This window comes from Suricata suricatta, chromosome 11 (genome assembly GCF_006229205.1).
Source record: "Suricata suricatta isolate VVHF042 chromosome 11, meerkat_22Aug2017_6uvM2_HiC, whole genome shotgun sequence".
Taxonomy (NCBI): domain Eukaryota; kingdom Metazoa; phylum Chordata; class Mammalia; order Carnivora; family Herpestidae; genus Suricata; species Suricata suricatta.
In genome coordinates, this window is record NC_043710.1 from 507,003 (window position 1) to 516,842 (window position 9,840).

General features: G+C 63.4%; 2 protein-coding genes and 1 long non-coding RNA gene across 6 annotated transcripts in view; 1 reads left to right on the forward strand and 2 right to left on the reverse strand.

Annotated features, from left to right (window-relative positions):
* Positions 1–765, forward strand: part of LOC115271838 — a 6,993-nt gene extending 6,228 nt beyond the window's left edge. Inside the window, exon 3 of one of the 2 annotated variants that reach the window (XR_003900110.1) lies at positions 726–765. This is a non-coding gene — a long non-coding RNA (uncharacterized LOC115271838). Of the gene's footprint in view, positions 1–719 lie in introns of both variants that reach the window. The other variant, XR_003900111.1, reaches the window with a different exon arrangement.
* Positions 766–2,899: 2,134 nt separating this feature from the next.
* Positions 2,900–6,006, reverse strand: CEND1 (cell cycle exit and neuronal differentiation 1). Of its 3 annotated transcripts, none has more exons than XM_029956905.1 (2): positions 5,903–6,006; positions 2,900–4,540 (listed from the first exon to the last, which is right to left on the reverse strand). In XM_029956905.1, the coding sequence occupies exon 2, from the start codon at positions 4,448–4,450 to the stop codon at positions 4,001–4,003; it is 450 nt and encodes a 149-aa protein (XP_029812765.1). In that variant the 5' UTR covers positions 4,451–4,540; positions 5,903–6,006; the 3' UTR covers positions 2,900–4,000. The 3 variants fall into 3 exon arrangements, with proteins under 3 accessions (XP_029812765.1, XP_029812766.1, XP_029812767.1); XM_029956906.1 differs by having other exon boundaries at positions 5,926–5,994; XM_029956907.1 differs by lacking the exon at positions 5,903–6,006 and adding an exon at positions 5,565–5,670.
* A 347-nt stretch (positions 6,007–6,353) lies between these two features.
* Positions 6,354–9,840, reverse strand: part of SLC25A22 (solute carrier family 25 member 22) — a 7,174-nt gene continuing 3,687 nt past the window's right edge. Inside the window, exons 5-10 of the mRNA XM_029914588.1 lie at positions 9,264–9,354; positions 8,680–8,798; positions 8,405–8,579; positions 8,159–8,313; positions 7,989–8,064; positions 6,354–7,902 (exon numbers count right to left, since the gene is read on the reverse strand). Coding sequence (XP_029770448.1) covers positions 7,749–7,902; positions 7,989–8,064; positions 8,159–8,313; positions 8,405–8,579; positions 8,680–8,798; positions 9,264–9,354 — 770 coding nt within the window. The 3' untranslated portion in view covers positions 6,354–7,748. The remainder of the gene's footprint in view (positions 7,903–7,988; positions 8,065–8,158; positions 8,314–8,404; positions 8,580–8,679; positions 8,799–9,263; positions 9,355–9,840) is intronic.

Here is a 9,840-nt window from a genome sequence, read left to right on the forward strand (position 1 = left end):
GGACCTTTCCAAAATGGGGCGCCTGGGTGGCTCAGTCGGTTGGGCATCCAACTTCAGCTCAGGTCATGATCTCACAGTTCGTGAGTTCGAGACCTGTGTCGGGCTCTGTGCTGACAGCTCAGAGCCTGGAGCTGCTTCAGATTCCGTGTCTCCCTCTCTCTCTGCCCCTCCCCTGCTTGTGCTGTCTCTCTGTCTCAAAAGTAAATAAACATTAAAAAAAAACCACAAAATGAAGCAAACTCTTGCGGATAATTAGGGCTGGCTGACCTTATTGTTATTACTCAAAAAAATACTAGCTATAGAGTCCTCCCTGTATGAAAAGTACACACAGGGGCACCTGGGAGGCTCAGGCAGTGAGCGTCTGACTTTAGCTCAGGTCGTGATCCTGTGGCTCATGAGTTGGAGCCCCACGTCCGGCTTGCTGCTGTCAGCGCAGAGCCCACATCAGCTCATCTGTCCCCCTCTCTCTGCTTCTCCCCTGTTCACACTCTCTCAAAAATAAATAAATATTTAAAAATATACATGTATTTAAATTTAAAAAGTTCCTACAATAGGGGTCCCCCGCTGGCTCAGTCGGTAGAGCAGGAGACTCTTGATCTAGGGGTTGTGAGTTGGAGCCCCACATCGGGTGTAGAGGTTACTTAGAAAAATAAAATCTTTAAAAAAAAGTACATACTCTAAATCTGATTTTTAAATTCTTTTAAATGTTTATTTTTGAGCGACAGAGACAGAGCAGGAGCATGGGAGGGGCAGAGAGAGAGGAAGACACATAATCGGAAGCAGGCTCCAGGCTCCGAGCTGTCAACACAGAGCCCCACACGGGGCTCGAACTCACGAACTGCGAGATCATGAGCTGAGCTGAAGTTGGACGCTTCACTGACTGAGCCCCCAGGCGCCCCGAGAAATGACATTTACTAAACACGAGCAAATGCTGAGCTATTAGCCTGCAATAAGACTGTGCGTCCTTCTCGGACAGAGGCCGCCGGGTCTCGAAGCAATTTGTGCCCATCCACGTCCATAGAGAGCAGCGCTAACTCACAACAGTGAGAAGGTGGGAGCGACCCCGTGTCCACCGACGGACGAATGGATGGACGCGGTCCGTCCGCACCCTGGACAGTTGCTCAGCCCTGACGAGGCGGGACTCTGACAGCTGCCACAACACAGACGGACCCGGGGGACGTGATGCTCAGTGAAACAGGACAGACACCGTGTACCCACGCACACGAGGCCGCTGGAGTCCCCAGATTCCTGAGACAGAGAGTGGATGGTGGGCGCCGGGGCTGGGGGCGTTTCACGGGGACCGGGTTTCCGTTTGGGAAGATGGAAAGTTCTGGAGATGGAGGGTGAGGACGGCTGCACACCAGCATGAACGTGCTTAGTGCCCCTGAGCCGCGCGCTTAGAGTTGGAGAAGATGGTGGTTTCTAGGAGCCCCGGGGCCTCGGTCGGTTAAGTCATGACTCTTGGTTTCAGCTCGTGTCGTGATCTCCTGGTTCATGAGTTCGAGCCCCTGAGTTGGGCTCTGCCCTGACAGTGCAGAGATGCTTGGGATTCTCTCTCTCCCTCTCTCTCTCTGCCGTCCCCTGCTCTCGAGCTCTCTCAAAATAAACATTTAAACAAGAAAGCTGGTACATTTTATGTTGTGTGTTTTGCTGCAATAAGACGAGAGAAGGATGGGCTTGCATCACACACTTCCCACCCAGGGACGCATGGACGCGGACCCTCACGGCCGCCTTGTCTGAGGCTGCAAACGTTTGGAAACCATCCCAGCCTCCTGTGAGCTGACGAATCCGATGGGCAACGTGGGGGGAGCGGGGGGGGGGTATATGTGTCCAAAAGCCGAGCTCTGGTCTCTGGGCCCGTCCTCAAGGTCACCTCGGCTCACTGCAAACATCCAGAGGGGTTTGTATGTTTCCAAGGAGCAAGCCACAGAGTGAGAAAAAGGGACCGGGGCCTGGAGGGCAGAGGGGTGGCAAGTAACCCGACACGGGGCTGGCGGGCCCGAGACTGGCCCTCCAGGCATGACTGGCCCGCAGGCGCCCCCAAGTGGCCGGGCTCTGGCCAGGTAGCTGGAGGAGCTGGTGGGTGGGGGCAGAGGCCGAGGAGGTTCCGAGACTGGGGGGGGGGGGCGTGTCTGGGTGAAAAGGTCTGGTCTGCTTTGGATGTTTTCACACCAAGGAAGTTTCTGGGCCTGTCTGGGCCTGAGGAGCAGACACCTGGACGGGGCATGCCACCCTGGGAGGGCGGGTGCCAGGGAGACCGGGGAAAGGCACACACGTCAGCTCCTGAGGCTGGGGGCAGGAGGGGCCCAGGGCGGCAGAGTCCAGGGGGGCACTTCGGGGGCCCTCAGGGCCTTGCTCCCTCAGCCCCCGCGCCTGCGGCCTGGCCCACAGCGGGGGTCACAGGTAGGCCCGTCAGCTGGGACATCTGGCCACAGTGGGTTTGGGAAGCTGTGGGCAGCGGGGCGGCAAGACGGGGAGAGCCCATCTCCACAGTGTCCTCTGTGCCCCCACCCCCGCCCCGACTGGGAGCTCACTGCAGAGTGGTGAGAAAGCACCCCCCACCGACCCCGCTGGCCAGAGGGTCAGCCTGGGGAGCAAGGTCCCCCTGCCGCACCCACGTCCTCACTGCTTGTCCCAGCCCCGCCCTGCGCGCTGTGGCTGGCAGCCTGGCCTGCGGGGGGAGCCCATCTAGGGTCAGGGCGGCAGCAAGGCCTGGCTGTGGCTGTCTGGGCTGGCAGGGCCCAGGGTCAGAGGCATGGGGGTGGCCGGAGGGGCCGGCAAGGGGCACCTGAAGCCCCCATTCCTCCCAGGAACGCCTGCTGGTGTGGATGTGACTGCCCCCCACCCCAGATGGGAAGCCTGCCCCCGGCCCATGTAGGTGAGGACACCAGCCCAGCCATTAGACAATACAGTTTATTTCAGACTCAGCCTCCACTCAGGCCCAGGGTTCCTATGGTTGGCTGGCCAGGCAAGGCTCCCACAGAGCCCAGGGCCACCCTCCGGAGACTGCTCACTGCCGTGGTGCCAAGGGCCAGGCTGGGACCAGATGTGCTGAGAAGGGGCGGCACAGCAGTGTCCCTGCGGGTGCGGAGGGGCAGCGGACGTGGCGCTGCCCACCCGAGCGGCTCTATTCTACCTGTGTTATTGCATGTATACGCTTGTTAGAATCAAAGGGTGCTGGGCGGGGGGAGCCACGGACGCGGGCTGGGCAGACCCTCCGAGCGCTCCCATCCCCAGCCTCTCAGCTGCCCCCAGGACAAGGCGAGTCTCAGGGCAGAGTGAGGCGGCCTCAGCCTCAGAGGCTACCCTGGTGCACAACAGGGTGAAATGTGGGACTCCCCCTCCCCAGACCGGCCTTTGGGCTGTCTGTCTGTCCACCCAGCCAGGGTGCAGGTGATGGGCAGGGGTGACATAGTTCTGCCACTCTTGACTGGTTGGCTCAAGTCAGCCCCACGGCACCGGCACTGCCCAGATGGACCCCCCCAACCCTGCCCAGCTACAAACAAAGAGCAGAAATGGGGAGAGTGAAACAGCCATACCCTTTAATGTCCCCACCGGGGCCGGGCCCTTGCCAGAGCCCATCCCAGATCCCTGCCCAGCCCTGGGGACTCTGCTGCCAGGAAGCGCACAGGACTGCTGGGGGCTTTCAGGACAGGCTGGTGCCGGTGAGTGAGTCTGCTGTGGACACACCTGCCCAAGGCAGTGGGCCACATCACGGTCCACTCCTTCCACTGCCCACCCTGCCCCGTATCCTGACCCCAGCCGAGACCTCTGTCTTGTGCTCCTCAGTAAACTCTGCAGCCTGGGCTCCTTCCGCCCCAGAGATTGGGAAAGGGAAGTGCTGGGGGGCCCGTCCCGCTGTCTCCCTCTGCACGTGTGGGGGGATATACGAGTATATATATCATGTGCGTATGTATACGTAACTTATGTGAGGTCGGCATGCACTACATTCCCGAGGTCTGTACAGGACGTGGCTGGGCCCCCACCTGGGCACCAGCCATCATTTTTTCCGGGCCAGGAAGGCCACACCAAGAATTAGGGCTGCGGCTGCCACAGCCACACCCCCAGCCACCAGGAGCGGGGTCAAGTTCTCAAAGGGGCAAGGGCTTCGGCCCCCTGGGCCCCCTTTGGGGGCTTCGTCCTCTTCAGCCCCGTCCCCAGGGCCCTTGGGCTCAGGGGTGGCATCCGGGCTGCTGGGGGCTGCAGGGGCCGGCTTCAGGTTGCTGTGGTTATTGAGAAGCGTAGGGTCTGCCTTGGCCGGGGTCTTCTTGGCAGCTGGTGGTGTGGGGGCTGCTGGAGGCTCCTGCTTCTCTGCCTGGGCATCCTTCTTCCCAGGTTTGGCTGAGGGGGCTTTCCCATCTGCAGCCGGCGGGGCTCTGGCCTCAGCAGCGGCCTGGGGAGCCTTGGTGTCAGGCTTGGGGCTGCTGGTCGACTTCCCCCTGGACTCCATGGTGGCTGGGGCTTCGTGGCGTGTGTGTGAACAGGCAGGGAGCGGGACCACAGCGGCTCAGGACAGCTCACCCCTGGGCGTCATCTAGGCCTGGAGAGAGACACGATGAGTCTGTGGCCAGAGACTCAGCCCTCCTGTTCTGCCCCTGCCACTTTGTCCCCATAGAGACCCCGCCCACTTCTCTGGACCAACCCCCAGGAACCCTGGCTCCAGGTGCTCCCTCTCCAGGGTTTGCTCTCCATCTGCCCCTGACCTCTCCCGGAGGAGCCCGTCCAACCAGACAGCGGGAGCCTGAACAGGCTGGGGTGCCGGATGAGACCAGCCGGAGACCTGCTTCCTCACCTGCAAAATGGCCCAGCCCTAGCACACGCGGTTTCCATGGGGCAGGGAGGCCCCGCTGGGGAAGTGAGACCCCACCCAGCCCCGAGGAGGGTGTGTGGTCAAGGTAGGGCGTGGCGGCTAGGGTGTGCCTGGGGGCAGAACCCACTGGATACCTTCTGAGGAAGGCAGGGTCCAAGTAGAGAGGGGGCGGGGCAGGAGTCCAGAGTCTCGGCAGGGTGGGAATGGGCTCCAGACTGCCAGAGCGGGGATGCGACACACCTGAGGTGTCTTCCCAGGAGGCTGGAGAAGCCAGTCAGACAGGCAGTGACATGCCTGTGCCTCCGGGCAAGCCATCTGCCCCTCCCCGGCTCCTGGTACCCACCCCAAGGCCAGCTTTGCCTGCTCTAGTTCAAGGGCAGGGAGTCCTTCCCAAGTCTGAGGCAGTGCCTGCCTCCGGGGCACGGGGCGGGGGGTTCCTGGCGTGAGACTGGAGTGGACACAGACCATATCAGTCAGCCTCAGCATCCTCATATCTGGGCCAGGGCCGAGGATGGGGGCTCCGGGCCGTAGGGAAGGCCCGGCCCAGATCCTCAGTGTTTGAGGTGGGGGTACTGGGGATGCTGGGCTGAGCCTGAGTCATCTCTCCCCCAAAGACCTAGAAACCAGCCGTCTGTCTCTCCTCCAGGAGGATTAGACCCCCCCAACTCCCCCCCCACACACACACACGGCGAGGGAGCCCGTGTGGGAAGCAGCAGCCCAGGTTTCCCACCCAGGCCAGGCACACTAACCACACCTGAAGGTCACCTGTAGGTCGTAGGGTGACAGGGTGTCCTGCGAGCAGCCCATTCCTGCCCCACTTCCCGGGGAGCCCCGGGGCCGTTCTAGATGGGCATCCAGCTGCTAGGTGCAAGTTTGCAAGGGCAGGTGGTCTGCCTCCCCCCCACCCCATTAGTTTTGACTCACACTGACGTCACCCAGCTGCCCCCTCCCCCTCCCAGGAGCCGCTGGGCTGGAGAGAGCCAGGGGCCTGGCATGCACCCGCAGTGACCTTCAAGGTGGGAGCCGGCGATTCGCCCCGCGGGCCGCCCCATCACATCCCTGACCCCAGGCCCCGGAGCCCCAATGCCTTACGCGGCTGCTCTCGGCGATCCCACCTCGGCGCTGCGCGCTCTCCGCGGGACCAGGGCTGGCGGCGGGCGGCGGCTGCGGCTGCGGCTGCGGGGACTGGGAGTTTCCCACAATGCACTGCTCCCAGCGCAGCCAGCCGAAGGGGCGGGGGCTACCTCGCCGCTGGCTCCGCCCACCCGCAGCCAACTCCGCGCCCGGGAACGCTGGGACCCCTAAACGCGCTCCGCCTGACCCCTAAGGTGGCTTGCAGTCAGGAAAGCAAAGGGTCAAGGATGCCCTTCCTGCACCCCCAACCCAACCAGAGCGGGAGTCAGGTGGTTAGCCCAGGCCCTCCTCCCAGACCATGTGCCAGTCAGCAGGTGGGCACACAGAGGTAGGTCTGCAGAAGGGAAGTCTGTTCCAAAGAGAAGACTGCCCTCCTCCACTCGGTTCCAACAGATCTCAGCGAAGAAGAATCTACTTAGAATATTTATTTATCTTCTTACAGGACAAGACACAAAAAGTTACAACTTCTTAAAACTCTTCAAAAGAAAAAATATAATTCTGTAAGCAGCAGCAGCTCTCAAGGTACAGATGTGGTGGGAGAGGACAGCTCCCAGGAACAACCGTGAACTGGGGGGGCCCAGGCCTGAGCCCCGAGGAGGGAGCCCAGGTGGGGGTACACAGCACCAGCACATCAGGATCTATCACCAACACAATCACGTGGCCTAGGGTGGGGCAGGTGAGGGGCGGGGCAGGCCAGCTTCAATTCACAACATTTATGGAGGGCGGTCCCGGAGGGCAGAACTTATGGAGTGTGGTCAGGGGCCTTATGCGGCGGCCCAGAGAGTAGGGTGGGCCCTGGGAAATAAAGCGGGTGCCCCCAGGCTCCTACTGGTCCTCATGCCTGCCCTCCCCACTGGCCAATCCCAGACCCAGGGGGGGGGCTCAGAAGAGGGGTCTGGTGAGATGCAGCAAGAACCAGGCTGGAAAAACAGACTCCTGGATGGGGTCAGAGGGGAGCCTCGGGCACACAGCACAAACACGCGTGGCCTGGCCATGGGGGGGGGGGGGAGGCCAGTGGCCCCCACCACAGCCCGGTCTCTGAGAGGCCGGGCAGGTTGAGGGCTGGCGGACAAAACCTCCCCAGAACATTTGCACATGCACACGGACCTCACCCATCACGGGACCCCAGCCCGGAGGTGCGGGGGGGGAGCAGAGAGGCTCCGCCAAGAGGGATGCTGGGTCCCACAGTAGAGTAAGAGGGCTTGCCCTGGGAGTCGGAACTCAGTGACCCCCACCTGGGACTCCTGGCTCAATACGGGGGGCAGGAGAGCCAATCCTCCTGCAAGGCTGGCTGGGGGGCAAAGTGGAGTCCGGGCTGAGGCGAGAAAGACTGCAGCAAGGGAAGGCTGGACGGATGGACACAGGGAGGGACAGAGCACTTGTGCTCAGCAAGTTAATAAATAGGTTTGTGCGGGGTCCCCTTTGTAGACTAGGGGCCAAAGCCTCGGGGACAGAGAGCTGGTAGACTGGAGGGTAGGGTCCCGCTCGCCCAGCCCAGGCCTGGGGGCCCCAGCCCAGAGACCAGCTCTGTCCCTGGGGGCGTTCAGGCCGGGGCAGAGCTGTGGCGGGGGCTGGCTCCAGGAATGTAAAGATTTCTGCGGTTTCTACATAAATAAGACGTTGATCCCAGTGGTCGTGCAGGCAGTACCCCTCAGGGGCCCCTGTGCGCACCACCCGTGTGGACCCTGCGCCCCTCCTCTGCCCCCCCATCCACGTGCGGAGGGGCGGACAGTCCTGGCCAGGCCGCCAAGCTCCAGCCTCACTCTGGTCCCACGCGGCTGGAGGGCATGGGTGGCCGCTGGGCTCAGTGCCGGGGCCGCTGCAGCAGCCCCAGCAAGGTCTCGGCGATGCCCAGGAAGTAGACCACTTGAGCGATGCCGAAGAGCGGGGCGATGACCAGGGCGCGGCAGTAGGCGCCCTTCAGAAAGGCCGAGGGGCCCTCGTGCCTCAGGATCTTCCTGTGGGGACAGGGCGGTCAGGGCTGTGCCGGCCCCCCTCCCCCCCCAAAAGCTGTGCTGCCCCTCCCCCGCGTGGGGCCCCCCACCTGGCACAGTCCAGGAACCCAGTGTAGGTGTCCTCATTGACGCCGCGCTGCAGGGACTGGAGTCTGGTCTTCACCACTGCGGGTGGGGGTGCAGGTCAGCACCCGCGCAGGGCTCGCCTGCCTCCCGCCCCACCCCTGAGCGTGGCCCCGGCTGTGGCCCTGGCACTGACCGTCACAGGGGTTGACCGCCACTGCAGCCGCGCTCCCAGCCACACAGCCAGCCAGGAAGGACACGTAGAAAGGAGACTTCTCCTCGGATGCCGGACGGCCCAGCTGGTTCAGGTTGGCAAAGAGAGGGAAGTAGACAATGGAGAAGGGGACGTCCCTGTGGGGGGAGGGAGGGACGCTGGTGACCGGCAGGTGTGCGGTGGCCGGGCCTCCCTCCTTCCTCCCCCGGCCCTTGCCGTGCCCCCGACCTGAGCAGTGTGGCCCCCAGTCCCTTGTAGAGGCCGGCGATGCCCCGGCTCCGCAGCAGGTCCCGGGTCAGCTGGGTGGCCGTGGGCCGGGGGGCGGCCGCGGCCTCCACGGAGGGCTGGGTGCCCCCTTGGGCCGACAGCTGGGCCTGGGCAGCCAGTATCTTCTTCTGGGCGGCTGCAGAGAGAAGGGATGGTCCTGCTGGCAAGGCGGGGGTGGGGGGCCGGGCCCTAGCCGTCACCCCACCCGGCTCTGTGGCCCTGCCCTGCGCCCTCACCGATGCGGCCCGCGTCCTGAAGCTGGATCTTCAGCATCTCCATGGGGGTGGTCACGATCACCTGGCAGGTGCCGGCTCCACAGCCCGCCAGCATCTCCTTGAGCAGGGTCAGCTTCTGCCTGCAGAGGAGGAGGGAGCGTGGGGCCGACGCTGAAGCCCCTGCTGCCCGGGGGGTGACGGGGAGTGGGAGAGGCAGGCGTAGCCCAGTGAGAGTACAGCATCCTCTAGCCCTGGGCACCGAGCCCAACAGACAGATGGGAAGGTGGGAGAGGGCCGTTCTCAAGCTCTAAAGAAGCTGGGGGTCTCAGGTACCCAATGGGCCACCCTTTCAATCCCACCCTTGGGTGACAGGGGAAAGCTGGTCAGCGGTTCCCAAATCCCACCCGCAAGGGGCAGTTCACAGTGGCTGGGGGCCATGACCACTGGGGCCTAAGCACCACCGACTCGGCGTCCACTTCCCTCCCCTGCAGGAGGCAGGGAGGCTGAAAGGAGTCAAGGTGAGGGGCACAGGAGAGCAGAGCTCTTGGCCTTTATCTGGAGGCACACGCCCCTCCCCCTCACAACCTTGGCCCCCAGCCCCTCACCCGTCCTTGGAGAGCTGATATCGAAAGAAGTCATTGGCAGCCAGCTTGATGGCCTTCTCTGGGGTGACGAGGGTCAGGTTCACGGCGGCTCCTGTGAGGTTGGGGAGGCTCTGAGCCAGCACTAGCCTCCCAGCTGGCAGAGCCCTGCCCCCGTCACTCCTTGGCCCGCTCCTCCTGCCCTCTCACCCACATTGGTGCCAGGAGGGGCAGGACCAGAGCGCGCACAGTGCCAGGCCTGCCCGGGCAGCAGTGGCAAGCCCCTTGCACCGCATCCGGGCAAATCCAGGCCTGGGGATTGTCTCCTAAGCGGCTTTGCAGTAGCGCCCTCACCCCCCTTCAGTCTCCGGGTACAGATGGAGCCCCACCTGCCCCAGAAGGCGAGGGAGAAGGTGCCAGCTGCGGCCATGCTGGCAGGAAGTGGGGGTGGGGGTGATGCTGCAGGGAACTGCCCCTCCCCCAGGTCCTACCCTGCATCGCTGGCCCTGTGGGTCGTGCCCACACTCACACACCTGGCCCAGCACGCTGCCCTGGCTGGCTGGGCCACCTGCCCCCCCCCCCCCCCCCCCCCCCCCCCCCC